At 42.2% G+C, this 26,628-nt stretch overlaps 1 protein-coding gene and 1 long non-coding RNA gene across 2 annotated transcripts in view; one reads left to right on the plus strand and one right to left on the minus strand.

Moving 5' to 3' along the window:
- Window positions 1–1,559, minus strand: part of LOC121036420 (uncharacterized) — a 53,657-nt gene extending 52,098 nt beyond the window's left edge. The window contains exon 1 of the long non-coding RNA XR_005793344.1: window positions 1,494–1,559. This is a non-coding gene — a long non-coding RNA (uncharacterized LOC121036420). The remainder of the gene's footprint in view (window positions 1–1,493) is intronic.
- A 339-nt stretch (window positions 1,560–1,898) lies between these two features.
- LSG1 (large 60S subunit nuclear export GTPase 1) overlaps window positions 1,899–26,628 on the plus strand; it is a 34,410-nt gene continuing 9,680 nt past the window's right edge. Inside the window, exons 1-8 of the mRNA XM_040484935.1 lie at window positions 1,899–2,053; window positions 4,341–4,467; window positions 11,165–11,285; window positions 11,462–11,548; window positions 12,095–12,181; window positions 17,598–17,658; window positions 18,957–19,133; window positions 23,746–24,162. Of these exons, the coding sequence (XP_040340869.1) occupies window positions 1,955–2,053; window positions 4,341–4,467; window positions 11,165–11,285; window positions 11,462–11,548; window positions 12,095–12,181; window positions 17,598–17,658; window positions 18,957–19,133; window positions 23,746–24,162 (1,176 nt within the window). The 5' untranslated portion in view covers window positions 1,899–1,954. The remainder of the gene's footprint in view (window positions 2,054–4,340; window positions 4,468–11,164; window positions 11,286–11,461; window positions 11,549–12,094; window positions 12,182–17,597; window positions 17,659–18,956; window positions 19,134–23,745; window positions 24,163–26,628) is intronic.

Consider the following 26,628-nt stretch of genomic DNA (forward strand, 5'->3'; position numbering starts at 1 on the left):
ATCTCTGGAGATGACAAAATCTGGAAAAGGAGACGAGAGAGAAATCCCAAGTTCCTGATTGAGTTCTAGTAATGAGATGGCAGGCTTCTTCATATCATCTACTGTTGTTATTAGAATGTAAAATCCAGGGCGCCTGGGTGGCTCAGTTGGTTAAGTGTCTGACTTCAGCTCAGCTCATGATCTCGTGGTCCATGGATTTGAGCCCCGCGTAGGGCTCCATGCTGACAGCTTGGACCCTGGAGCCTGCTACAGATTCTGTGTCTCCCTCTCTCTCTGCCCCTCCTCCACTCACCCTCTGTCTCTCTCTTAAAAATAAATAAACATTAAAGAATTTTTTAAAAAAAGAATGTAAAATCCATGTAATCCTGCTTTATGAGTTAGTTTTATCTTTCACCACTCAGCTTCAAGAGAATTCCAGGAACTGTCTGCTAATTCTCCTCCATGGATCTTTCCCATAACTTACTTCTAGAGATTATGTTCAAGTTCTTTAAAGATATACCGTTTCTACCCTAGGAAATGGGAGAAACCATGTTCTGATGCATTCATTCACTGATCTGTGGGCACTGACTTCCTGAAGTCAACTACTACATGGCTTTTCAGCGATCCTTTGGTTGTTTCCCAAAGTTCACTTCAATTCAGTATGGGTCAGCAGTGAGGTGTAGCACACGTGGGCTGGGAATCCAAAGATGGGTGGGCGGTATGGTCCCAGCTTTGCATGCCCCTAACTTGCTGTGATTGACTTTTTAGACGGTTCAGCGCCTTCATGTGAACAGGAAGGGAGTGGACTTCTCTTGGTACTCAAAGTGTGGCCAATGGACCAGAACGTTAGCATCAGTGCCACCCCTAAGCTTGTTAGAAGTACAGAGTACTGGGCCAAGTCCCAGACCTTATTAATTAGAACTGCTTGCTAACAAGATTCCTGGGAGGATCCACAGGTATGTTCAAGTCTGAGGAGCACTGGGTTCTGAAATGCCCTCTCACAACCCTCATTCTTCCCTCTCCCCAAGAACATATAAGGTAGTTGATGACATGTGGGTTTGACTCCTGACACCATATAAATTCCACCTATGACTTGAGCAAGCTGCTTCCTCTCTGAGCATGGTAACACTGAGGTGGTTCTCACAATTAATTAAATGCAGGTAAAACGCCCAGCGCCCACACAACTCTAACCCAGCATTTTACATTCCCAGCTTTGGGAAATTAACGATGAAGTGAGGATCAAAAGCCCAGGCCGCAAAGAGTGGAGCCGGCACAGTTTTCACTTAATTTTAGGAAATTTTAATGCAATTCTAAGTGGAACTTTTTTTTTTTTTTTAACTCATTAAAGTCAGATTCTGTGGGCTCTCCATGCAACCTTGCCAAATTCTGGAAACAGTCATCCTTCCATTCCGAACTCCCATCGAGGCAAGGACTTTTCTCCTCAGTTCGCAGCTAGGAAAGACTAAGTAAACAAAAACTACTTAGATTCCGGACTTGAAGGTGTCAGACCATACCTCCAGACGCAGGCTGAAAACCAGCGCCAGGAAACAGCGCCTCTTCGCGCGGCTGTAAGTCTCCGCCTCTTCAATGACAAAAAACAGCTGGGAGGCGGAGTTAGGACCCAGAATACGAGCGGCCATTTTTTCAGGTCTCCTAGTTCCTCGCCGGACGCTAAAGATCAACGCACGAATCTGGAAAGTACCATTCTTTTAATTCAAACATTTTATCCAAATTTGAGATATTCGCAGATATAGTCATAGAAATTCAATTATGAGGCCATTTTAACATTTATATTTTATAATAGTGGCAACTCTAGATGTACAAAGGGCAGTTTGGAGCAAGTTATTCCGTTTTCTCTTCAACTCGGGCCTCCACCACTTGGGCTCGCTTATACGTCACTTCCGGGGGTCGAGCTCTTGAATACCGGAAAACGCGCGTGCCGGGCGGAAAGGCCTGGCGCGAGTGTTGTGCCGCCATGGGCCGCAGAAGAGCGCCCGATGCCGGGACTCTCGGCCGGGCCCTTATCCGCCAGAAGACTCAGCGGAGCCGTCACCACCGTCACGCCGATTCCTGGGTAACACAGAGCTTTTCCTCTCTCTAAGCCTTTCTTTCTAGTCAGGAGATCCGCGTGGGGTCAAAGGTCACAGGAACATTTTCTAGGGAAAGTGACGCCGAAGTACGGTTTTGAAAGATGAGTTGGTGCATCGCTTCTCGGCCTTTTGGCTAAGATCAAGTGTGAAAGATGAGTTGGTGGAAGTTACTGTCAGACCGATAAGCAGTCCTTCTAGCAAGGCGCAGAGGTAGAGGCTTGAAGGGAGGGCTGGTGTGATGGTGAAGCTATTGTGAGAACTTGAAGGATCTCGAATGCCAGGGACGTTGAGAGTTTCTGAGTAGGAAAGACAGAAAAGCTACTAATTTTGGTGTTGTTCAAAGAATGCAAGAACCCCAGGAGCGGCTGCTTGCCACCAGAAATAACAAAATAACGCAGATGCTTGCTGCATCCTTATTATTCCCTAAGTGTTTCGCTTTGGAAGATGAATCTCCAAAATGTGGCGAGCTGGCCTAACATTTCCCAGGGCCTGGGGATGAACATAATTTTAAGATCCTTGAAAAATGGATGAGGTAATTTGACTTGTTTGGTCTACTCATACTCCCAGGTATTTGAGATTCACTTGGTTTTCCGTAAGAACCTACGCTAAAATAAAAAATATCCCTAGTGCTAACTCCCTGCGAGCCACTCTCACACCGTCGGACTCCCATCCGTTCCCTGGGCAGAGTAAACGCATACAGGGCTCTGCAACAGTCAGCAGGTCCAAGTTACTCCGTAGATTACTGATAACTTTTCATTGATTTTGAAGGAATTTGTTGTATATCCTTTAGGAAGTGGTAAGAAGATTGAATATGAGTTCTAAACTGGATTCTAATCCTTTCTCTGATTTTTTTTTTTTTTTTTTTTTTTTGCTGGCCTGTGGACTTAGACCACCTAATCTTTTAACCTTCAACTTTGCAATTTATTTGTACCTGTGCTGAGCATGTGGCTAGAATAGTGTTTAGCAAACTCTGTATTGCTCCTGGAAATTAATTATGTAAGTCCCATCTACTGGTTTTTTTTTTTTCTTTTTTAATTTTTTTTTTCAACGTTTATTTATTTTTGGGACAGAGAGAGACAGAGCATGAACGGGGAAGGGGCAGAGAGAGAGGGAGACACAGAACCGGAAACAGGCTCCAGGCTCCGAGCCATCAGCCCAGAGCCTGACGCGGGGCTCGAACTCACGGACCGCGAGATCGTGACCTGAGCCGAAGTCGGACGCTTAACCGACTGCGCCATCCAGGCGCCCCCCATCTACTGGTTTTTTAACCCAACAGGATAGAATTCAGAATATCAGTGTATTACATGTGATGAGGTAACTCTGCTTCAGGATTCTGTTGTTTCTATTTTGCCCTACTGAATGGCATAGAATTGTATCACTCTGCGGATCACAGCATTTGGAGGACTTTGTAACATGTTAAAAAAAAATTTTTGGGGCGCCTGGGTGGCGCAGTCGGTTGAGCGTCCGACTTCAGCCAGGTCACGATCTCGCGGTCCGTGAGTTCGAGCCCCGCGTCGGGCTCTGGGCTGATGGCTCGGAGCCTGGAGCCTGTTTCCGATTCTGTGTCTCCCTCTCTCTTTGCCCCTCCCCCGTTCATGCTCTGTCTCTTTCTGTCCCAAAAATAAATAAACGTTGAAAAAAAAAATTTAAAAAAAAAAAATTTTTTTTAATGTTTGTGTATTTTTGAGAGAGAGAAAGAGAGAGCATGAGCAGGGGAGGGGCAGAGAGAGAGGGAGACACAGAATCGGAAGCAGGCTCCAGGCTCTGAGCTGTCATCACAGACAGAGCCCGGCATAGAGCTCGAACTCACAAACTGCTGGATCATGACCTGAGCCAAAGTCGGACGCTTGACCAGCTGAGCCACCCAGGCGCCCCTAAACATGTATTTTTTACTGTGGGTCTCCATCAAAAATTTTCTACGACATCTGCCAGGATCAGACAGTCTGGATTCAGATCCTACCTCTACCACTTATTAGCAGCAACTCTGGGCAAGTTATTTTTATTTATTCAAGACTGTTTCCTCATCAGTAAAATAGAGTTAATAGAATTTAGTTCAAAAGGTTTTGAAAATTAAATGAAATAGTGAATGGAAAGTGCCTGTTAAGAGGTAAACAAGTGCTCTTTTAAGTGTTAACCGGTATTAATATTGACTCTAAAGGGCCTGACACCACTCTCAAGACCACAGAATAGTTCCTTGGGAGTGTAAAGTTTCTTCAAATGTCAGAGGCAGAAGAGAGCAACTGTCTTATTTACCCTGTGTTTTATTCATAGTTGCACACAAGTGAGCTCAATGATGGCTACGATTGGGGTCGTCTTAATCTTCGGTCAGTAACTGAACAGAGTTCCCTCGATGACTTCCTTGCAACTGCAGAACTTGCAGGGACAGAGTTTGTAGCTGGTAAGTGGTTTATTTCTGAGTACATGGGACACTGGTCACCTTTCCATCTTTGCTGACTAGGTACAAATATGTCTGCTTGGAAGTGTTCTGTGGACCCTGGTAAACTCATAAACAGGGACGCCTGGGTGGCTCAGTCGGTTAAGTGTCCGACTTTGGCTCAGGCCATGATCTCATGGTTTGTGAGTTCAAGCCCTGCATCGGGCTCTGTGCTAATAGCTCTTCTGTCTCCATCTCTCTGCCCCTCCCCTACTGGTTCTCCCTCCCTGCCCCCCACCTCTCGAATAAATAAACCTTTAAAAATAAAATAAACTCATAAATGAGCCGTCTTTAAGCAGAGGCACATATCCCAGAAGAACGTGGGAATGTCTACTCAAGTAGAATCAAGCTGTGAGGTTCAGAATGTGCCACAGTTTTAAAATTAAGTCTAGGGGCGCCTGGGTGGCTCAGTCGGTTGAACAACCGACTTCGGCTCAGGTCATGATCTCGCGGTCCATGAGTTCAAGCCCCGCGTCGGGCTCTGTGCTGACAGCTTAGAGCCTGGAGCCTGTTTCAGATTTGTGTCTCCCTCTCTCTGACCCTCCCCCGTTCATGCTCTGTCTCTCTCTGTCTCAAAAATAAACGTTAATAAATAAATAAATAAATAATAAAAAATAAAATAAAATTAACTCTAAAAACACCTTCAGATTATGTACCTCATTATATCAAAAAACTCAATCTCTTGTGGGATAAAGACCAGTCAGCATTATGGTGGACAATACCAGCACTTTCCAGAAAATGTTTTTTTTTTTTAAAGTTTGGTTATTTTTGAGAGAGAGAGAGAGAGAGAGAGAGATGCAGAGTGCAAGCGGGAGAGAGTCAAAGAACGAGGGTTTTTTTTAATGTTTATTCGTTTTTGAGAGACCGAGTGTGATTGGGGAGGGGCAGATCCCAGGCAGGCTCCAGGCTCTGAGCTGTCAGTACAAAGCCTGACTCGAACCCACAAACCACGAGATAATGACCTGAGCCCAAGTCATATGCTTAACCGATAGCTACCTGGGCGCCCCCAGAAAATGTTTTCTGATACCATAGTTAGAAGCAAAATCCTGGGCCTGGTGCTGTTACTTAGGCAGTTTGAATTGTGGTTTTTTTTCTTTTTTTTTTTTTTTTTTTAATGCTTATTTATTTTTGAGACAGAGACAGAGCATGAATGGGGGAGGGTCAGAGAGAGGGAGACACAGAATCCGAAACAGGCTCCAGGCTCCGAGCTGTCAGCACAGAGCCCGATGCGGGGCTCGAACTCACGGACTGCGAGATCGTGACCTGAGCCGAAGTCGGCCGCTCAACCGACTGAGCCACCCAGGCGCCCCTGAATTGTGTTTTAAAGTACTTGTTGACACAGGGTTGTGAATTATCCATGCACGTAATCTGTTTTAGTCACTGCTGTCCTTTTTTTTTTTTGTATGTGTCTTCTAAGCACAGAGGTAGCATTATAAACTATTTCTATTGCTCTTTCATTATGATAAGTGTTATTGTGTTGTTTAGCAAATTCATTGATTTGTTTAGATGCTTTTATTGGGCTTCAGCTACTATCAGGGATTGTCTTGGCTACTGAGAGTACAATGTTGAATACGATGATTTTATTTCTGCCAACTTTTGTTTTAGGTGCTATGAAAGAAGTCTGTAGCAAACAATGGGATCACAAAAGATGTAGTTAGTATTCATTCTGTCTGAAAGAGGACTGGGGCCACTCAAGAAAAGCTCTATGCTTGGGCTGAGTCTCAAAGGGTGACACAGGTGAGATGACACAGGACAGTATACGTGAGCAGGCAGAGAACTCCAGCTAAGATGTGAGCAGCAGCTTACTTTGTTCAGAAAATGGCTAGAAGTTGGCCTTGCAGGTGCTTGAAGTACACAGACACAGGATGTGATGAGCAAACACAAGGGAGGTGGGCAAGGGTTTTATCTTATTTTATTTTTTAATGTGTATTTATCTTGAGAGAGAGCAAGTGGGGGAAAAGGAGAGAAAATCCCAAGAGGGCTCTGCACTGTCAACAGAGAGCCGGATGCAGGGTTCAAACTCAACGAATCGGGAGATCATGACCTGAGCTGAAATCAGGAGTCAGACACTTAACTGACCCAGATGCCCCAGCAAAGGCTTTAAATATTAAAAATATTGAAAAGTAGGGCTTTTAAAGGAGTCTTTCTAGAGGCTTAAGCAGGTATGAAACATGATTTTAGATTTCATTGTTTTGAAAGGTCACTGATGGATTTTGAAGAGGAATGACTGTCCAGCAAGAAAAGCAGGCCAGACAGAAATAGTAGTAGAAGAATGGCACAAAAAATTGGAACAAGATTACTAGGGAGATGTAATAAACCAGACTTTGTGGAAGGGAGTGGAGTGAGTGAAGAAGAATGGGGAGAGGTAGAGCCATCATTGGAGGAGAGAGAAAAAGGAGTAGAAAAAGAGGGAGGTGGGTGGGGCACCTGGGTGGCTCAGTCAGTTGAGCATCCAGTTTTGGCTCAGGTCATGATCTCATGGCCTGTGAGTTCGAGTCCTGCATCAGACTCTGTGCTGACAACCTGGAGCCTGCTTTGGTTTCTGTGTCTGTCTCCCTCTCTCTCTTCCCCTCCCCCACTCATGCTCTGTCTCTCTCACTCTCAAAAATAAAATAAAAACATTTTAAGAACTAAAAAAAAAAGGAAGGTAAAGAAATCGAGTTAATGAGCATGTTGTATTCTTTTGAGATACTTGACTGTGGCAGAGAGGTTGTGTGTGTGTGTGTGTGTGTGTGTGTGTGTGTGTGTGTGTAAAAGTTATCAAGGTTAATAAACCTATGCATAGGTTATAGGGTGAGAGTGAGCAGAGAGAGGTTGAATATACATTTGGTTTGACAGGATAAAAATTTAAAGTACATATTTCATGACCTGGTGTTTCCATTTTTCAATACTTGTCCTAGAGCAGTGGTTCTCAAATTTTAGTGAGCATCACAGTTACCTAGGAAACAGATTCCTGGGCCCCTCCTCTGGAGATTCAGTAGGTGTGAGTTGAGCCTGAGAATTTGCATTTCTCAAAAGTTCCCAGATAATGCTGTATTTTAGCAATGAACACTTGGAAACAACCTAAATGTTCAATAGGTGGGGAAATGGCTAAACTGTGGTATAAACACACTGAAATACTCTGTGGCAGTTAAAAAGAATGAGGTAAGTTTCTGGATGCTAAAGTGAAGGATCTCCATGACCTGTTACACTAAAAGACCCAAGATGGGGCACCTGGGTGGCTCAGTCAGTTAAGTGTCCTGACTCTTGATTTTGACTCAGGTCATGATCTCGTAGTTCATGAGTTCGAGCCCATATAGTGTGGTACCATTTACATTAAGAAAATAATATGACCGGGGCGCCTGGGTGGCGCAGTCGGTTAAGCGTCCGACTTCAGCCAGGTCACGATCTCGCGGTCCGGGAGTTCGAGCCCCGCGTCGGGCTCTGGGCTGATGGCTCAGAGCCTGGAGCCTGTTTCCGATTCTGTGTCTCCCTCTCTCTCTGCCCCTCCCCCGTTCATGCTCTGTCTCTCTCTGTCGCAAAGATGGATAAACGTTGAAAAAAAAATTAAAAAAAAAAAAGAAAAGAAAATAATATGACCAATTTATATATGTATGTGTGTATTAGGAAAAAACTTGGACGCCCACACATTTAATGGATAATCTCAAGGGAGGGAACCAAGTTTGTAGGGGTGGGCAGAAGGTTGGGAGTTGGTTATAGAGAATGTTGGCCTTACTTTATTGTTGAATGTTTTTACAAAGAAAGTTTATGTATTGTGTAATTAAAATTTTTAATTTTTTTTTTTTTTACTGTTTTATTTTTGAGAGCAAGCAGGGGAGGGGCAGAGAGACAGACACAGAATCTGAAGCAGGCTGCAGGCTCTGAGCTGTCAGCACAGAGCCCGACATGGGGCTCACCTTTGGGGGAGGGGAGAGGGACTGGAGATGAAGCCAATCATAAAGGGCAGTGATTTAATCAAGTGTGCCTACATAGTGCCTACATAAACCTTTCAAATTCCATTAAAATTTCTCATTAAAATTTATTTCGTACATTTTTCTCTCTCTCCCTCTGGCCCTCTCCCCTGCTTACACTCTCTCTCTCTCTACAATAAAAAAAATAATTTATTTTATACCTTTTCTTCCTTTCCCTTAATAATGAATGTGGAGGTGATAGAATTTTGTTTCAATTCTCTGTAGCCTGCAGACACTGCTGGACACACAGGGATAGGGATTCTTAACCAGGAAACTACATATTTCACCTGTGTGTGGACCCTGCAGATTGCATGCTAAATTTACGTGCATGTGTGTGCACGCACGTGTATGTTTTTGGATTGGTTGATGATCAGTGATTTTTAAGTACATTTTCATGTGAGTTCCTGACCTAACAGAGGATTGCAGAATAATGACAAATGCTAAATGTTCTTTGGGAACTCTTTACTTTTAAAAGATGGCACAGGTAGTGCTCACTCCTTGTTTTCAGCAAATAAGGAGAAAATGTGATGTTGTGGTAACATATATTTTGTCTTCACCCCCTGATTCCTGATACAAGAGCTTCTAAAACCCTTGTTGGTAACTTCCTGAGTCAGGGGTGAGAGGAGTGTCTTTTGTTACTCATAATAATCCCCTTACAATTTATTAACTTTTGAGTTTATGCTAATGAGGAACTTGTGGGTCCCTAGGTAGCTTCTACGCAGGGCTGGTTGCAGTAGGAACCAACCCTGTGATTATGGGTTGCAATTTTCAGGACCTCAGAAGAGGTGCTAGAGATTAGGCTAACACCAGTAACCAGTGATTTAATCAATTGTACCTGTGCAATAAAAGCCCATTCAGAGACTTGGCATCTGAAGTGGAACAGTCTTGTGGGACTGAGCCTTTAAACCTGTAGAGTGTGACACTAACTCTTGATAGTGTCAGAATATGATGGAATTGTAGGACATCGAGTTGTTGTCAGAGTTGGAGAGCTGGTTGCTGGTGTGGAAAAATGCACCCATTTGGTGTCAGAAGTGTTGTAAGTAAAAACAGTTCAGAGACAAGTGGCTGTATTGTGTTACTTGCAGCAACCCTGAGAGCATTGCTACTGAAATCACAAGGGATACTTGGCTTTTTTAAGGTTAGGAGGTTTGGTAGCGGATGCAGTAGAGTAAGGAATTTTAATGTTGAGTTGGAGGGTGGTTGTACCATATGGTTTTAGCCAAATAAGGAAGGAAATGAAGCTTTGAGCTGGATGTGGGACTGGGAAAAGAGGAAAGAATCAAGAGGGTAGAGGCATGGACAGAGGTTAGACACAGCAAAGTGGGAACGTCAGGTGGGGGATCACCATTGGAAGGAGAAAGAATTACCAAATATGGGGCTAAAGAGGTGTGTGTTTTGACTTGGTTGAAGATGGCATGAATGACAGTAATGGTTGGGTGGACCGTACTCTATGTTACTGGAGTGTGCAGACCAAGGTCATAGATGGTGGTGTTAGTCTGACGGGTAGCAGGTAGCACTCTGCTTGAAGGTCAAGAGGAACACTCCTAAAGGTGTTCTGTTGTGTTTGAATAGGACCTTCCCTTAGCAATTAGGTAAGAAGTTTAACTGGCTTCTCTCAATGGAATCCTCTGCCCATGGAGACTAGGTGGCTATGTGTGGTGAAATAGAGAGGCCGAGAGCAACTTGGGGGGATAGGGCCCTAGAGCAGGGCTCTCCGTAGTTTATACATGAACTTGACATTTATTTTATTCCTTTCAGTTGTTACGCAGCATTAATTGTGGGCATTCATCATAAATATCTTACATAAATTGTAGCTGTGTAGGAGTTGACCGGTGTTAACTGGAGTGAGTCTTTTTGCTGAATCTTTGCTTCCCCACCCACTCTTATTGTCTTTAATTATTCTCTATGTGTAAAATGAGATTGGTTGTGCTGAATCTTTGTAGTCCCTTCCCACTCTTACGGTTTGCTTCCTTGAAACGCATTCAGTATATGGAGTTTTATAAAATTAGTACTTGAAAAGATGGTTGACCTTTTGAAAGCGTTAGTAAAGGTTTTTTTGTTTTTTGTTTTATTTATTTATTTATTTATTTATTTATTTATTTATTTATTTATTTTTGAGAGAGAGAGAGATCAAGCAAGCAAGCACACACACAAAGGAGGCGGGCAGAGGGAGAGGGGAAGGATCTGAAGCAGGCTCCACGCCTAGTACCATGCCCAACATGGGGCTCAATCTCAGGACCATGAGATTGACCTGAGTCGGATGCTTAACTGACTGAGCCACCCAGGTGCCCCAAGATTTTTTCTTTCATTCCTTTTTTGGAAATTATTTATCCAAGGCTGGAGATATCTAAATCAAGAAAGCTTAAAGGGGCACCTGGGTGGTTCAGTCAGTTAAGTGTCCGACTTCAGCTTAGGTCATGATCTCACAGTTTGTAGGTTCGAGCCCTGAGTCAGGCTCTGTGCTGGCAGCTCAGAGCCTGGAGCCTGCCTCAGATTCTGTGTCTCCGCCCCTCCCCTGCATATGCTCTCTCTCTCTCTCTCTCTCTCTCTCTCTGTCTCTGTCTCTCTCTCTCTCTCAAAAATAAACATTTTTTTTTTTAATCAAGCTTAAATTCTGTTTTAGGTACTGTATTTTTAGTTTTGCAGGTAGTGATCAGTATTCACTATCTATGTTGTCACTTCAGGAACAGTACTTTCTTTTCTCTAAACAGAGAAGCTGAATATTAAGTTTGTGCATCCAGAGGCTAGAACTGGACTGCTGTCTTTTGAGGAGAGCCAGAGAATTAAGAAACTCCATGAAAAAAACAAACAATTCCTGAGTGTACCACGGAGGTGAGTTGAACAAGAATGTGGGACATTATAAGGCATAACAAGACCCCTGAGTATAAAATTTTTAATTTGGTGTTCTCTTTTTGCCTGTTTCCTTTTCTCAGCTGTCATTATTAAATCCAAATCCCATTTTATTTTGGTAACTCGTGGATTGTTTTTTCCCTCTGTAATTGTTTCAGACCAAAGTGGGACAAAAACACTAGTCCTGAAGAACTCAAACAGGCAGAGAAAGATAACTTTCTAGAATGGAGACGTCAGCTTGTCCGGTGAGTATTAGAAGATAGGAAGATTTGTCTTGAAATTCTGAGTCTGACATTTTGGTGTGTTTGCACTATTTGCATTTTGAAGGCTTGATTCTTTTAGAAGGGAAATGGTAGATTTCTTCTTATAAGTGCGGTTTCTTTGTGCAACCAGCATTGCTGGGTACTCATGCATCTTTGCCCAGAGATGGTAAATTGATTACTCTGCTCTATTCCTGGCCTTCTCTCTTTTTCATACCCTTCTGTAGCCATTAGTCATCCTGGAGTTCATCACCGCTCTCTTGAGCATTCCTCCAGAAAGAGGTGCGTGGGAGAAATGACATTTTGTGTGCTAAACTTCCAGGGCTTAAATAGATTAAGTATACAATTTCAAATTTGATTTTCATATTGACTCAGTAGAAAGTATATAAAAACAATTTGATAGTATTTGTGTGCGTGTGTGGGGGTGTGTGTGTGAGCTTATTTTTTAATGCAATTAATTTGAGTGTTTATACTACTAGAAACCATAAGTTATAATCTGGCAAAGATATAAACTTTTCATTCTAAAGCCAGGCTGGAAGAGGAACAAAAGTTACTATTGACTCCATTTGAAAGAAATTTGGACTTTTGGCGCCAGCTGTGGAGGGTGATTGAGAGAAGGTAAGTTACCATTTTCTTTTTGTCTAACCAAGACATTAGTAGTATTAACATTAATCATATCTGGATGTTGATGAATGCTCATAGGCTCACGGGGCGGGGTGCTCAGGGCTTAAAGTATGCAAAAAGCTATTCCGGGGCGCCTGGGTGGCGCAGTCGGTTAAGAGTCTGACTTCAGCCAGGTCACAATCTCGCGGTCCGTGAGTTCGAGCCCCGCGTCAGGCTCTGGGCTGATGGCTCGGAGCCTGGGGCCTGTTTCCCATTCTGTGTCTCCCTCTCTCTCTCTGCCCCTCCCCCGTTCATGCTCTGTCTCTCTCTGTCCCAAAAATAAATAAAAACGTTGGGAAAAAAAATTAAAAAAAAAAAAAAAGCTATTGATAATTATTATAAAAACTGAAAATAAGATGCTGTATTTCTTTTAAAATACTGATTTTCTTTTTTTTTTTTTTTTTTTTTTAGTGAACACTTTGATAGCATGTAGGAATGGTAAATGTTTTCTGTAAGATGAGTTCTAAAGTACCTACAGTTATTTCAGCAAATGTCTGTTGAATCCTATTGGAAATATGGAAAATACGGGTGTGAACAGGAGTAGGTGTCTGACCACAAAGAGAAAATATGTTGGGCAGTGGGCATCAGGGGCACACAAAGGAATGAAATGCAGTCTTGTCAGATGATTCAATACCCAGTAAATCCAAAGTGCTTATGATTCTTGCTGTGTTACAGATAGAAAGGCAGTGGGCTGTGTTCTTACAGAGGAAGGAGCAGCTGATAGGGATTGGGCGGAATCAAGGAGTGGTTTATTTTAATTGGAATTAGATAGTGGTGATGGTTGCACAACTTTGTGTATATACTAAAAACCACTGAATTGCATACTTAGAAAGGGTTAATTTTACCTCAATTATAGGTAAGAGGTGGATTATACCTCAATTTTTTTTTTTTAAGTCATTTACATGCCTTCCCCATCCTGCTCCCTCAGGGGCAGAGACAGGGCTATTGGGCTGGAATATGGGGAAGTCACAGTAACAAGGCAAATCTCTAAGTCTGAAAAAAAGTAGAAGCTTGCTGCTGGTTCCCAGGGTCTGTGCAGGCCCCTTTGATTCAGTTAGGCTTCAGTGAGGTTTGGGAAGACCCACTATGATTCTTCTGGGAACTTCTTTGGAGCAGAGTGGATCTCTCCTTCAATGCGTCATTAACAGTTGAAGATGTGGACTGCTGAAATGCCTGTTTTCTTATTTCCAAAGAGAAATAATAAGCTTTAAAGTAATGAAACCTCACCTTGGAATACTCCCATCTGCACATTTACAGTATTGTTTTTTCTGTTTGTTTTTTTTTATTTTAGATTTTTTATTATATTGTCTGTCTTTCCTGTCTGTTCCTTTTTTTTTTTCCATTTATTCTGGTTTCTGACTTTTATGTAAGAGGCCTTTCTCACGTGTCAAGCGATGTTTATTGTCTGTTTGTATCTAAGAATGAAGCATTACAAAGGGGATTGACAAGACCACCTGTTTGGATGGAATTTGACAACTGGTGACTTCACTGTATAGGACTGAACAGGGATCAGTTTTATTTTGTTGGGATACCCCAAGATGTTAGGCTCTATGGGTGTTTTCCCTAGATCCAGTCAGTTTCTTAAAGATAAAAATTCTGTCCTACTGAGAACGTCGCTAAAGGTGGGAGTATAACGCAAGGTGTGTGGGCATGTTCACCATGGGGTATGTAGGCTTGTTTAATCCACCCTTTTTCAGTATAGCATCTCTTTCCCATCTTCTCCTGTTGCTTGAGGTTCCAATTCTGGAGACTCTTGGGTTCGTTTTCTCTATAAGAAACCCTAGCCATCTGCTATTGGGATAGGAGAATCAGGCGGTGTAACTGCCAGACTGAACGGAACAGAAGAGAGGACCTAAGAGCTCCTCACTAGATTGATGTCAGTCCCATTCTTCACCCTTGCCTCAAGGCCTTCATCTGATGCCTCTAGTCCCGAGCTCCCTCAGGGCTCTGAGGCGTGAACAGGCTTCTTGATTGCGCTACCATGTCTCAGTTGCTGCTGTTCTTTCTTTCTCTTTATCCTGACGAGCATCAGAGTTTGCTTTCGTTTTTGTAGGTTTTAAGAGGGAACAGAGGTAAGCATATGTGTTCCTTCTTCCACATTTGACAGACTTTTTATGTCCCTAAATAAGCTACTGGTTTCCCCAGAGTGAGCCTGTAGCTTCAATAGATTTACAATATTACTTGTTCTGTTAGTTTTATTATGCTGTATTTTTCTGTTTATAAGAGAGAGCGTATTTGTAGCTCAGTATAGTTTAGATCACATGGAAGTGGATCTGAATTACATAGAAATATTTTTTTTTAATTTTTTTTTTAACGTTTATTTATTTTTGAGACAGGGAGAGACAGCATGAACAGGGGAGGGCCAGAGAGAGGGAGACACAGAATATGAAGCAGGCTCCAGGCTCTGAGCTGTCAGCACAGAGCCCGACGCGGGGCTAGAACTCAACGGACCGCAAGATCATGACCTGAGCCGAAGTCGGCCGCCTAACCGACTGAGCCACCCAGGCTCCCCACATAGAAATATTATTAATAAAGGGACTACTGCCACATTTTTTAACAGGAAATATTTGTTGATGTGTTTTGCATAGCAGATGTCTCCTGTTTGGTAATAAGCTAGCTAAGCCATCTGGCTCTTTAATTTCGAGAGTCGTTATTGGAAAAGATTCGATGTATACCCTGTAATTGAAATGCAGGAAGCTGCTGGGGCACTGAGGGCAGAACACCGTATTCCAGTAAGATAAGGCATTATTGTGCTGCATGAGCCTTTTCTGGTATACAGCACTTTGCATGTGCTAATTCAGCACATGAAGCAACTGCCTTTTTTTTTTTTTTTTTTTGATGTTTAGTTTATTTTTGAGAGCAAGTGTGAGTGGGGGAGGGGCAGAGAGAGAGGGAGACACAGAATCGGAAACAGGCTCCAGGCTCTGAGCCATCAGCCCAGAGCCTGACACGGGGCTCGAACTCCCGGACCGCGAGATCGTGACCTGGCTGAAGTCGGACGCTTAACCGACTGCGCCACCCAGGCGCCCCGAGGGGATTTCTACCAAACATTGAAAGGATAGTTACTACCTATTCTTTTGAAGCTGTTCCAAAAAATAGAAGTGGAAGGAAAACTTCCAAATTCATTCTGTGAGACCAGCATTATCTTGATTCCAAAACCAGACAAAGACCCCACTAAAAAGGAGAACTACGGACCCTATTTCCCTGATGAACATGGATGCAAAAATTCTCAACAAGATACTAGCAAATCAAATCCAACACTACATTAAAAAAAAAAAAATTACCATGATCAAGTGAGATTTATTTCTGGGCTTATAGGGGTGGTTCAGTATTCCCAAATCAATCAGTGTGATACATCACATTAATAAAAGAAAGGATAAGAACCACATGATCCTCTCAGTAGATGCAGAAAAAGAATTTGACGAAATACAGCATCCTTTCTTGATAAAAAATTTCAAGAAAGTAGGTATAGAAGGAACATACGTCAACATCATAAAGGCCGTATATGAAAGACCACAGCTGATATCATCCTTAATGGGAAAAAACTGAGAGCTTTCCCCCCAAGGTCAGGAGCATGACCGGGATATCCAATCTCACCACTGCTGTTCAACACAGGACTGAAAATTCTGGCCTCAGCAATCAGACAACAAAAAGAAAAGGCATTCGTATTGACAAAAAAGAAGTTAAACTTTAACTCTTTGCAAACAACATGATACTCCACTTTTGGAAAACCCAAAAGACTCCACAAAAAAACTGCTAGAACTGATTGATAAGTTCAGCAAGGTCACAGGATGTAAGCTCAATGTACACAAATTGGTTGCATGTCTTCTATACTCTAATAATGAAGCAGCAGAAAGTGAAATCAAGGAATCAGTCCCATTTACAGTTGCACCAAAAAGACCTAGGAATGAAATACGTAGGAATAAACCTAACCAAAGAGTAAAAGATCTGTATACTGAAAACAAAGAAAGCTTATGAAAGAAATTGAAGAGGACACAAAGAAATGGAAAAGCATTTCATATGCTCATGGATTAGAGGAACAAATATTGTTAAAATGTCTATACTAACCAAAGCAATCGACACATTCAGTGCAATCCCTATCAAAATACCACCAGCATTCTTCACAGAGCTAGAACAAACAATTGTAAAATTTGTATGGAACCATCTATCTCTTCCTCCCCCGCTTGCACTCTGTCTCTCTCAAAAATAAATGAAGATTAAAAATAAATGGGGCGCCTGGATGGCTGAGTCAGTTGAGCGTCTAACTTCGGATCAGGTCATGATCTCACGGTTTGTGGGTTCAAGCCCTGTGTCAGGCTCTGTGCTGACAGCTTGGAGCCTGGAGCCTACTTCAGATTCTGTGTCTCCCTCTCTCTCTGTTCGTCCCCTGCCTGCACTCTGTCTCTCTCTCTCTCTCTCTCTCAAAAATAAAGTTTAAAAAAAAAATTTTTTAATTTGTATGGAACCAGAAGAGATCCCGAATAGCCAAAGTAATGTTGAAAAAGAAAACCAAAGCTGGAAGGATCACAATTCCAGACTTACTTCCTTCCAGTGGCAGTTGCGGCTGCCCCTTAGAGCATCTTTCCTAGGCACAGAGGCAGGATGGGAAGGGTGATCCTCCCAGGGAAGTGAGATACTTATTCTTGCAGTGCTAGGGTGCTGTAGTCCCCACTACATTTGTGAGGGCTTTAAGGAGCTTGTATCAGCTACAGAAGGTTCTCTTACTCCTGCATCTTCTATGTGACAGAAGTTGGACTCATCATTCCTGCTTCAGTGTGGCATCTTAAGTTGATATTTTCCTGTTTTGTATTTGTGCCACTTAAACACATTGTTGGAACTGATGGATGATGATTTGCTGGATGTATGCTTTCTCTTGTCAGCCCTGGGTTTAAAAAACATACAGGCTTTGATAGTGGCTGCTGTCAGCAAGTGATTTATTAGTTTTCTTTTGAGGTCTTAACCCCAGTGTGGATTAGGTACTGAGTATGCAGTAGACCTCATCTTGGATTAAAGTATTTGGAATACTCTTTTGCCTCACCAGGAGAGTTTACTAGAAGATCCGGTTGAAGTTTTAGCAATGAAACATCATCAGGGTCCTCTCGGACATAAAACAGCAAGAGAATGTTATGATTACAGGCATGTCCTCTGGTCCAGACAGAGCTCCCTTCGAGCTCCATCAGGAGTAGCTGGTGACCTTAGACAAGTTACTTAACTGTCCTAAGCCTCAGTTTCCTCATACATAAACTGGGGATAATTATACCTTAAAACGATTGATGTGCCAAGTGCTAATATATGGACAGTGTTTGCTATTATTATTATGTGGTCATGTTTCACTTCACAGTGGTTGGAGTATCTCATATTTCTTTTTCAGTGATATCGTGGTCCAAATAGTAGATGCTCGAAACCCACTCCTGTTTAGATGTGAGGACTTGGTAAGTAAAGTGTGACAAAATTCAAATGTGCAGTCCTCAGAGCCGCGGTGGGAGGACGGCCTCACTGACAGCAGTAACTGTAGGCAAGCGTCTGTTCCCTCCTCTAGCTTCAAGTAGGCCCCCTCTCCTCCCAGGGTCGGGCGCTTACACACTGCTGCTGTTTAGACAGGTGTTTTCCTTCTAAAACAATCATTTTCATCTGCAGGAAGGGACAAACACCTGAACTCTCTAGCTTCTAGTTTAGAAGCCAGTTTGTTAATAGATATTTGCCAGTGTTTCTCATTTTTTAAGAGACATCGGTTTAAATAACATTGTACTTTTTAGTCCCGTCTTACCCATCCTGTCATGTTCTCTCTCCTCACACCTTACTTACTACCTGCTGTGATATTTTACAGTGAACTATTTGTAAAACACCACAGGTAGTAATAATTAAGGAGTGAAGATTACATGAAAGAATGTAATACAGGCTTTGGATTAGTACAACACTGTACACATGTGAAGTATTCCTATTTGTGTTTGAGGACCATGATAGTAATAGTACAGGATATTTTTAAATCCATTGGTGAGAGACAAAAATCTCATTTGTGAAACTCTTGTGAAGTCACACTCTGGTGTGTTCCCTAATGAAGAGCTGTGTTTGGGAATTAATATCAATTAATCGAGTCTTGTTTTTCTTTTAGTCCCTGCTGGCTGACAAATCTAGCTCTGCAGTTCTTTGTGTAAAAGAAATACTTCGGCAGTATCAGAGAGAGGAACAACAGTATTTAAAGTGGAAAGATCTATTACCCTTCAGCAGGACAGGAGAGCATTTCATTTTACCCTTTCCAATTTTTTATGTTGAGGGTACTTCTAAGTGTATGTGACCTACCTTTCTCAGAGCTTACTGGAAGGATCATTAGAATGTAGCAGGATGTGGGGCGCCTGGGTGGTGCAGTTGGTTGAGCGTCCGACTTCAGCCAGGTCACGATCTCGCGGTCCGGGAGTTTGAGCCCCGCGTCGGGCTCTGGGCTGATGGCTCAGAGCCTGGAGCCTGTTTCCGATTCTGTGTCTCCCTCTCTCTCTGCCCCTCCCCTGTTCATGCTCTGTCTCTCTCTGTCGCAAAAATAAATAAACGTTGAAAAAAAAATTTTTAAAATAAAAAAAAAAGAATGTAGCAGGATGAAAACTCTTTAAATTAGGGTTGACTTAAAACTAGGGGCAGTAAAAATTTTTAGTCATACTTGGGGGTCTTCAGTATAATTTGCCCAATATTTACTTGTTTGAAGTAAATATGAACTAAATACCTTTGTCTTGCCCAGGAATGTTACGTGAAAGAAATAGATGACAGTAAGGAAAATGTCATTCTGATAAATAAGGCAGACTTGCTGACTGCTGAGCAGCGGAGTGCCTGGGCCACATACTTTGAAAAAGAAAATGTGAAGATTATCTTCTGGTCGGCTTTGGCTGAAGCCATTCAACTGATTGGGGACTCTGAGGTAACCTGAGGGCTTTTTCAGGTTGGGTTTCTGGGAGGAAGATTTCAGTTTCTGGTTAGTAAGCTTTGGGTTGGTTGGTTGGTTGGTTGGTTGGTTGGTTTGAAGTTTTATGGGAATTCAGGGATTTTTGTTGGTTCCCTAAATGCTCAGATAGTAGGATGATCTATACTATAGAAAAATGAATCACAAGGTTGCTTTCTCTGGTTGTCAAATAGTCTGACATCTCTGGGGCTCTGTGTTACACACTGACACTAGCTAAAATTTTTAATTCTTTTAGATTTTCGGCAGGAAGTTGAATAGGAAGTTTCATAATGACTTTAATAATAGTTTTTAACAGGAGGCAGCGACAACCAAAGCCTGTACCTCTACTTCTCAGGACTTGATTAGAATCTCTTTTGACATTGTTTTCAAAATGAAATGAAGTAATCCTAAAGCTATGCCATGTTCTCTTTTAACCCAAATTTTACAGAAACAATTTGGGGGTGGGGTGGGGTGGTGGCATGAATGTGTGTGTGTTTTAAGTTTATTTATTTTGAGAGAGAGAGCGAGCATGCACAAGCAGGGTAGAGGCAGAGAGAGAGGATCCCAAGCACAGAGCCCGATGTGAGACTCGAACCCACAAACTGCGAGGTTATAACCTGAGCTGAAGGCAGATGCTTAACTCACTGAGCTGAAGGCGCCCTGTGTGCTTGTTTTAAGTAATCTCTACACCCAATCTCCACCCATCGTAGGGCTTGAACTCACAGATCGAGTCACATGCTCCACCATCTGAGCCAGCCAGGTGCCCCTGGGGTTTGTTTTTTAATAAAAAATATAACTAATAACTAATAATAACTATGAAATGAAATTAGTAGTAGAATCTTCGATCTGGAAGAGACCTAAAGTAATACTTTTTTTCCTAGCCTTCTCCTTTTATCTCTGTCAACCATGTATTGACTTGTGTGTTGAGCTGGGTATCAGTGAATATAATACCCTCTCCTGATGAGTTTATAGGTTAGCTCACCTCCATGGCAAACAGTCAGATAATCTCTCTGTGACTACATTAAATGACAGAGACCTGGTAGCTCACTGTTCCTGTCTTCATTCAGAAAGTTCTTCAGGGGTGTCAGCGTGGCTCAGTTGGTCAAGCTCTTGATTTCAGCTCAGGTCATGATCCCAGGGTCATGGGTCTAGCCCCCTGTTGATCTCCATGCTGAGAGTGGAGCCTGCTTAAGATTCTGTCTCTCCTGCCTCTCTCCCCTCCCCCACTCCCTCATCCACCCCCACACCCCGCTTGCTCGCGCATGCACACACACTATCTCTCTCAAAAAAAAAAAAAAAATGTTAAAGAAAGTTTTTCAGTTTAGTGAAGCTAAGTTGGCCTCCCTAACCCTTGATCTAAGGACTCTTCCTTTGTCCCCTTAGTTCTCTCTTCTGCAAACTGTATGTATTTTCTGCCTTTCTATTCATTATGGACACAATATCTGGGGCACTCTTCATCTCAAGTGCCTGTTTGCCGTGTCAGGATAACATTAAAATTGGTGGCACCTAATTGAATATGTTATTCTAGATATGGTTTGCCCAGGATGTATACAGAGAGACTATTAACTTCTTGTAATCAGGATACTCCTAGTAATTCAGAGTTTTTGTTAATTCACCCCATTTCAAAGGAGCTATATTATGGTCTTGGCTAATTTAACCTGTGAACAACCAAATCCCTCAAATATCTTTTAAAAATGAGAAGACTTAATGCAAATCTCGCCCCATATTTACATATGGAAAAAGTGTTTGTGTTTGTGGTTGGTTTTTGTTTGTTTTTGAGAGAGAGAGCGTGCACGAGCACACGCACAAGAGAGCGCAAGTGAGGGAGGGGCAGAGAGAGGGGGCAGACAGAGGATCCAAATTGGGCCCTACACTGACAGCAGCAAGCCCAGTGAGGGGCTCGAACTCACAAACCATGAGATCATGACCTGAGCTTAATTCAGATGTTCAACCAAGTGAGCCACTCAGGCTCAACTTAGGACAGTATTGTTCCTCTGAAATATTGTTAGTGTTTGGGGCTAAGGTAGAGAATTCATTTTGGTTGTGCAATTTGCTTTTCTCTCCTTCTAGCTTTGAATCTGCAGATGTTGTGTGTTTGTGCTTCTGTATATTCTTTCCAGTCATTGATGTTAAACAGGTCAGAACCAAGGGGAGAGCTCTGTAACCTTTTGTGAACTTACTAAGCACTTGGTACTAATAAGCATTCTGACGTGATGAATACAGATGTGTTTGCAAGGATAGAACAGTAAGGACCATTCTGTTGTTACTATTGTTAATAAAAACTAACCCATAAAAAGTTTATTCTGTGCCAGGCACCACTGTTCTAAGCACTTTGTATATTTTATTCATTTAATCTTCTCAACAGTAAATGTAAGTGCTTATTATCCTCAGGTAGTCTGGCTTCCTAGTTTGTCCTCTTAACCATTATTTCTGTTTCCCCTCTTTCCTGGAAGCCAGCATCTTACTGAAGGTTTTTGTTGTTGTATTTTTAAATTATCAAAAATGAGAAAAGGATTAGTTTCTACATCTGTAGTCTTCCCTGAACTGTTACCAAGTAGTACGTTCCACTTTTTTACATAATCTGTTCTCAGGAAACCCTTGTTGCCTCCTGTTGATGACTGTCTTTTTAGGGCTCACCAGCTGCCTTGTGGACTTACTCCCATATCCAACTCCGAGTTAACAGTGTGTGGTTATGGAAGATATTCTTTCTTCCTTCTTAAGTTAGCCATCATTTACTCCTCCCAAGTCTTCTGAAGTCTCTGATGTTTTTCATGATTTCCCAAGACCAATAACTAACTACTGTTGTGATGTATCAATAATCACATCTGTCATTTGAGTATCAAACATGAACTTACTAGAAATAGTTTGATAATCACTGTACTCGCCTATCTGAAGCTTGGTTCTTCCTTTACAGTTGTTTAACCCCTTCTTATTTGAAAGAGCATGACAGTTTTCAAGCCGAGTACCTTAGTTTTTTCTTGGCCAACTGTTAAATTGCACTGTTTTCCTAAGAAATTGGCTTTCCCCTTATTTTTATTTTACTGGTAACTGCCACGAAGTCCTTCTGTTGTCCTTCTCATTTTTCCTGAACCTAAACTGCTTCTAGTTTTAGGTGGGGTCTTTTTTAAAAGTCTTTATTTATTTATTTTGAGAGAGAGAGAGTGCACGTGCATTGGGCGGGGCAGAGAGAGAAATTCCCAAGCAGGCTCTGCACTGTCATCGCAGAGCCCCATATACAAACCCACAAACCAGCTGAGCCATCGAGGTGCCCCTGGTTCACATTATTGTTACCTGTTTCTTTCATATTTTGAAATGATCCAGAAGAGTTCACGGTGAAGACACACCATCTTCTTTACACTCATTGTTCATTTCTCATAGAAATTGCTCCCAGTAGTGTAGTTCTGTTAGAAGCCATACTGTTTTGTTGTGGGTTGTTTTTTTTTTTTTTTTTAAGTTTTTTCTTTTTTTGAGAGAGAGAGAACATGAGCAGGGGAGGGCCAAAGAGCGAGAGAGAGAGAGAGAGAGAGAGAGAGAATCCCAAGCAGGCCCTGCACTGTCAGCACAGAGCCCAACGTGGAGCTCAAACCCACGAATCATGAGATCATAGAGTTGAATGCTTAACCAACTGAGCCACATAGGCACCCTCATGCTGTTTCTTTTTGACTCACCAGGCTTGACTGTGAAATCATGCCTATTTTCTGTGATGGTTTATGTCACTACTTTCCTAAAATTTAGGATACCTGTTTAACTCCCTGTGTCCTCTTCTGTGACAATTACCCATTCTAACATTAGGTAATTTAGAAATGATACCAGGTTTGCATCACTTCTAAATCCAGACCAATTCACTCTTGTTGATACAAATCAATATAGTAATACCATAAATTGTCTTAGTTTTGCTTTAATATCAGTAGGAATTCAGAAGAATTTACACATCCCTAAAGAGTAAATGATTTTTATCTTTTTTTTCTTTTTTGCATATGTGAATAATTTTCGCATGTGGAGTTGAGTTTTGTTTATTTCATCCTGAGGGAGCTGTGCTGCACAGCACTTTGATTTATTAGAGGGAATTATAAAGGAATAGCAGTTTCCTTAAATATGCAAACCAGAGTCTTTAAAAATGCAAATGTAAAAAACTCAAATTATAAATTCTGCCCTTCTTGCTTTGTGCAGAGAAGAGAATGTTAAATGTTTTATTGTTAACGAGAAATGCTTTATTCTATAGGCCGTTGTAAAATGGCATACTGACAAAGAATTCAGCTTGACATGGGCTTTTCTAAGCTCTTGCTTTCTTTAAAGATGTATCTATTACAGAAGTAACGCATGTTGTTTGTACAGAGTTCAAATAATACAGGAACGCATAAAGTGACAGTCCACTGTTCCTCCCGTCCCCAGAGGGCACCACTGTTGATAGTTTGGTTGTGTCCTTGCACTGAAAGACTTACATTATCTCCCTGTTTTCACTTTTTCTGGTCTCCTTCATGGCTTTTCTAGTCCTCTGTTCTTCAATAACCAACTCTGAATACTTTCATTAGAATGAAAGATGCCATTGTTCTACCCTTCTGAACTTTTGCGGTTTCTGTTATTTCATCAGGAACATGTGAACGAGGGTGCTGGAGAAGCCAACACAACCGAGTCTGAAAACTCCAGTTGTGATGAAGCTGAAAATCCTCACAGTGAGACCGAACAGCTCCTGGACGGGGGATCCCCGCCACTTGGTGAAGTTGCCAGTAGCGATGAAGACAACAGTGAGTACGAGGACTGTCAGGAGGAGGAGGAGGAAGTTTGGCAGACGTGTTCGGAAGAGGACAGCAACCCTGACGAAGAGCCCTGTGGCTGGGACAGGAAGGAAAGCTGTACTGTGGATTCTGAGGCTCAGGGCAGGAACACCCTGGAGAAGAGGCACACATGCAATTTCAGCCACCTGGTATCAAGGCAGGAGTTATTGGAGATCTTTAAGCAGCTACACACTGGGAAGAAAGTGAAAGACGGACAGCTTACCGTTGGACTGGTAAGGTGAAATAGGTCCTGAGATTGTTACCACATGGGTATCTTTATATCCAGTCCATTGGTAGCTACACTGGAATCCAAGGGACTATTAACCAGGCTTCTGGCATCATTGGGAACGTTATTGCCCTCTTGTTGCCCACTGGCATTGTGGGAGTAGGCAGTGTGACAGGAAAAGTCAAAAGTGTACTCTTTCAAGGCTTACATTGGCTATACCTCTTTTCATAGTAATTATCTTCTCCCACCTCCTTCCAGTTCAGCGCTACCAGTCATGTGACTTCCCAAGAAGTACTTGGAAGAGAGCACTTTTAAGACCATTTTCACTCTTCCAGGTCAATATTCTTACCTTCTGGAGGCTTATGGTATCATGTGATCCTTACGAATTTGTACTGTAAATGTTCCAGATGCATTCTAGGGAGAATCCCAACATCTTTGGGCCAGGTACAACAAGATTGGTGCTTTGGTTGCATAAGAATAGGGGAAAGGAGGGGCGACTGGGTGGCTCAGTTGGTTGATCCTCCGACTTCGGCTCAGGTCATGATCTCACAGTTCGTGAGTTCCAGCCCCATATCTGGCTCATGGCTTACAGTGTGGAGCCTGCTTCGGATCCTCTGTCCCCCTCTCTCTGCCCCTTTCCCGCTAGTGCACATGTGTGCACACTCTCTCAAAAATAAACAAAAAACGGGAAAGGAGATCACGTCCCTAGCTACATATACACTAATTCTAGAGGTGGCTGTGAGAAGTACCCAAACCTCAGGGGTGTACAGCAGAGCTCCAGACGGCCCCATCTTTAGCTAAGGAAGTGTAAGATGTTAGAGAAGGTATCTTATAGATCTTCCATCCAAGCAAGAAAACAAAACAGTGAAAGAAAGTAGATCATGGCAGCCTTAAAATCTTCTAGCTTTTAAGTTACGTGCCGAGTAGAGCAATCCTAATTGCTTTGAAGCACTGTCCCCCTCCCAAAGCGTACTTAAAATGATTATAGCAGATTGACATTTTATTTTAGAACACTAGTTAAAGGAATTGTCCCTGGAGCCAGGCAGACCTAGTGTAATTCCCAGTTCTACAGTGGAACAGATTTACTTGCTATAAATTTTGGGAAATGTAGCTAATTTCTCTTAGCTTTACAACTCCACTTCTATATATTATTGCTAAAAATTCATTTTCTATATGCCACCAGAAAGCCCAGCTTCCCTAAAAGCTAGTTTATTTCTCACATTTACGGACATGCTAAGCAGCCTCGCCACTTTCTGAATGTCTTCCTCTAGAAATCTTGAAAATAGGTTAATTTACTCATTCCGTGAACATTTATTGATCACTGGCCACATGCCAGGCGTCCTGCTGGGCCATGACAGTCAGTGTATCTCCACCCTCCCAGAACTTCTAATTCCAAGTGTAGGGAGTGGTAGAGAGGACATCCAGCGCCATATAGGAGTTGTATAATGAGGAGCCTGGTCTGCAGGAGGTGGGGGAGATGACAGCAACAGAAGTCCCCTGCCCCCAACAAAGGACATGTAAACAAATGGTAACATGTTATGTAATCAAGATATAAATAAACACAAAACATGAGAATATTGAAATTAATGAGCAGTTGTCTGACATATTTATGTAAGAGGTTGCACCTTAAAGTACAATGTGACAATGGAAGGAAGGGCCTTCAGACAAACAAGGTAAAGGTTTAAACCAAGCCCCAGGAATGGAAGTATGTCCATGGACCAGCAGGTGGCAGTATGGCTAAGCATGGAGAGGGGCAAGAGCGAAGCTGAGCAATGGAAGTGATGTGTTACGAGGCCTGTACTGGGGGTGGAAGGTTTGGAGTTTTATGTTCCATGGGATCAGTATTTGTAATCTTCCAGTCATGCTGACAGAGGATAGTTTGAACCAAGTAAGAAGGAATTGGATTTAGAGGTACAGGGAAAAAAACCTAAGAAAAAGCCTGGAGCAAGACTGGCATGATTTGAGCATTTATTTGAGAATCTTTATATGATCCTGCTAAGACTCACTGAAGAGTTTTAATAGCTTGTTAACCCACAGCAAGTCCATGTGCCATTTACCATTGTTAACCAATAAAATAGAAGCTTGCTGGTAAGTTACTAAAAATTAAAAGTGGTTGTATGTTGTGATGATTAAAATACCTATCTGATGCTTGACTTCACCCACAGTGTGGAAAATACAACAGAAACTGAAATGCCTGTAAGATGGGACATCGTGGGTAGAGCTGAGAACAAGGGGCTGAGGTTTACTGTAATATCTGCTGTTACAGCAAGACCTCTACAAATAAAATGTACTTAGCTTGACTGTGCATCACTGGAGACCTGTCTGAATAAATACATCCACACTGCAGAGGAACAAATTGTCCACAAACAGCACCTATTTCAAATAATCTTTTGAAGCAACCAGACACGCTGGAGTTGCACTATTTATGTATTATCTTTGGGTTTGATACACATACTGTCAGACGCTAGTAACT

The sequence above is a fragment of the Herpailurus yagouaroundi genome, unplaced genomic scaffold (assembly GCF_014898765.1).
Source record: "Herpailurus yagouaroundi ecotype Mexico unplaced genomic scaffold, PumYag 162, whole genome shotgun sequence".
Lineage (NCBI taxonomy): Eukaryota > Metazoa > Chordata > Mammalia > Carnivora > Felidae > Herpailurus > Herpailurus yagouaroundi.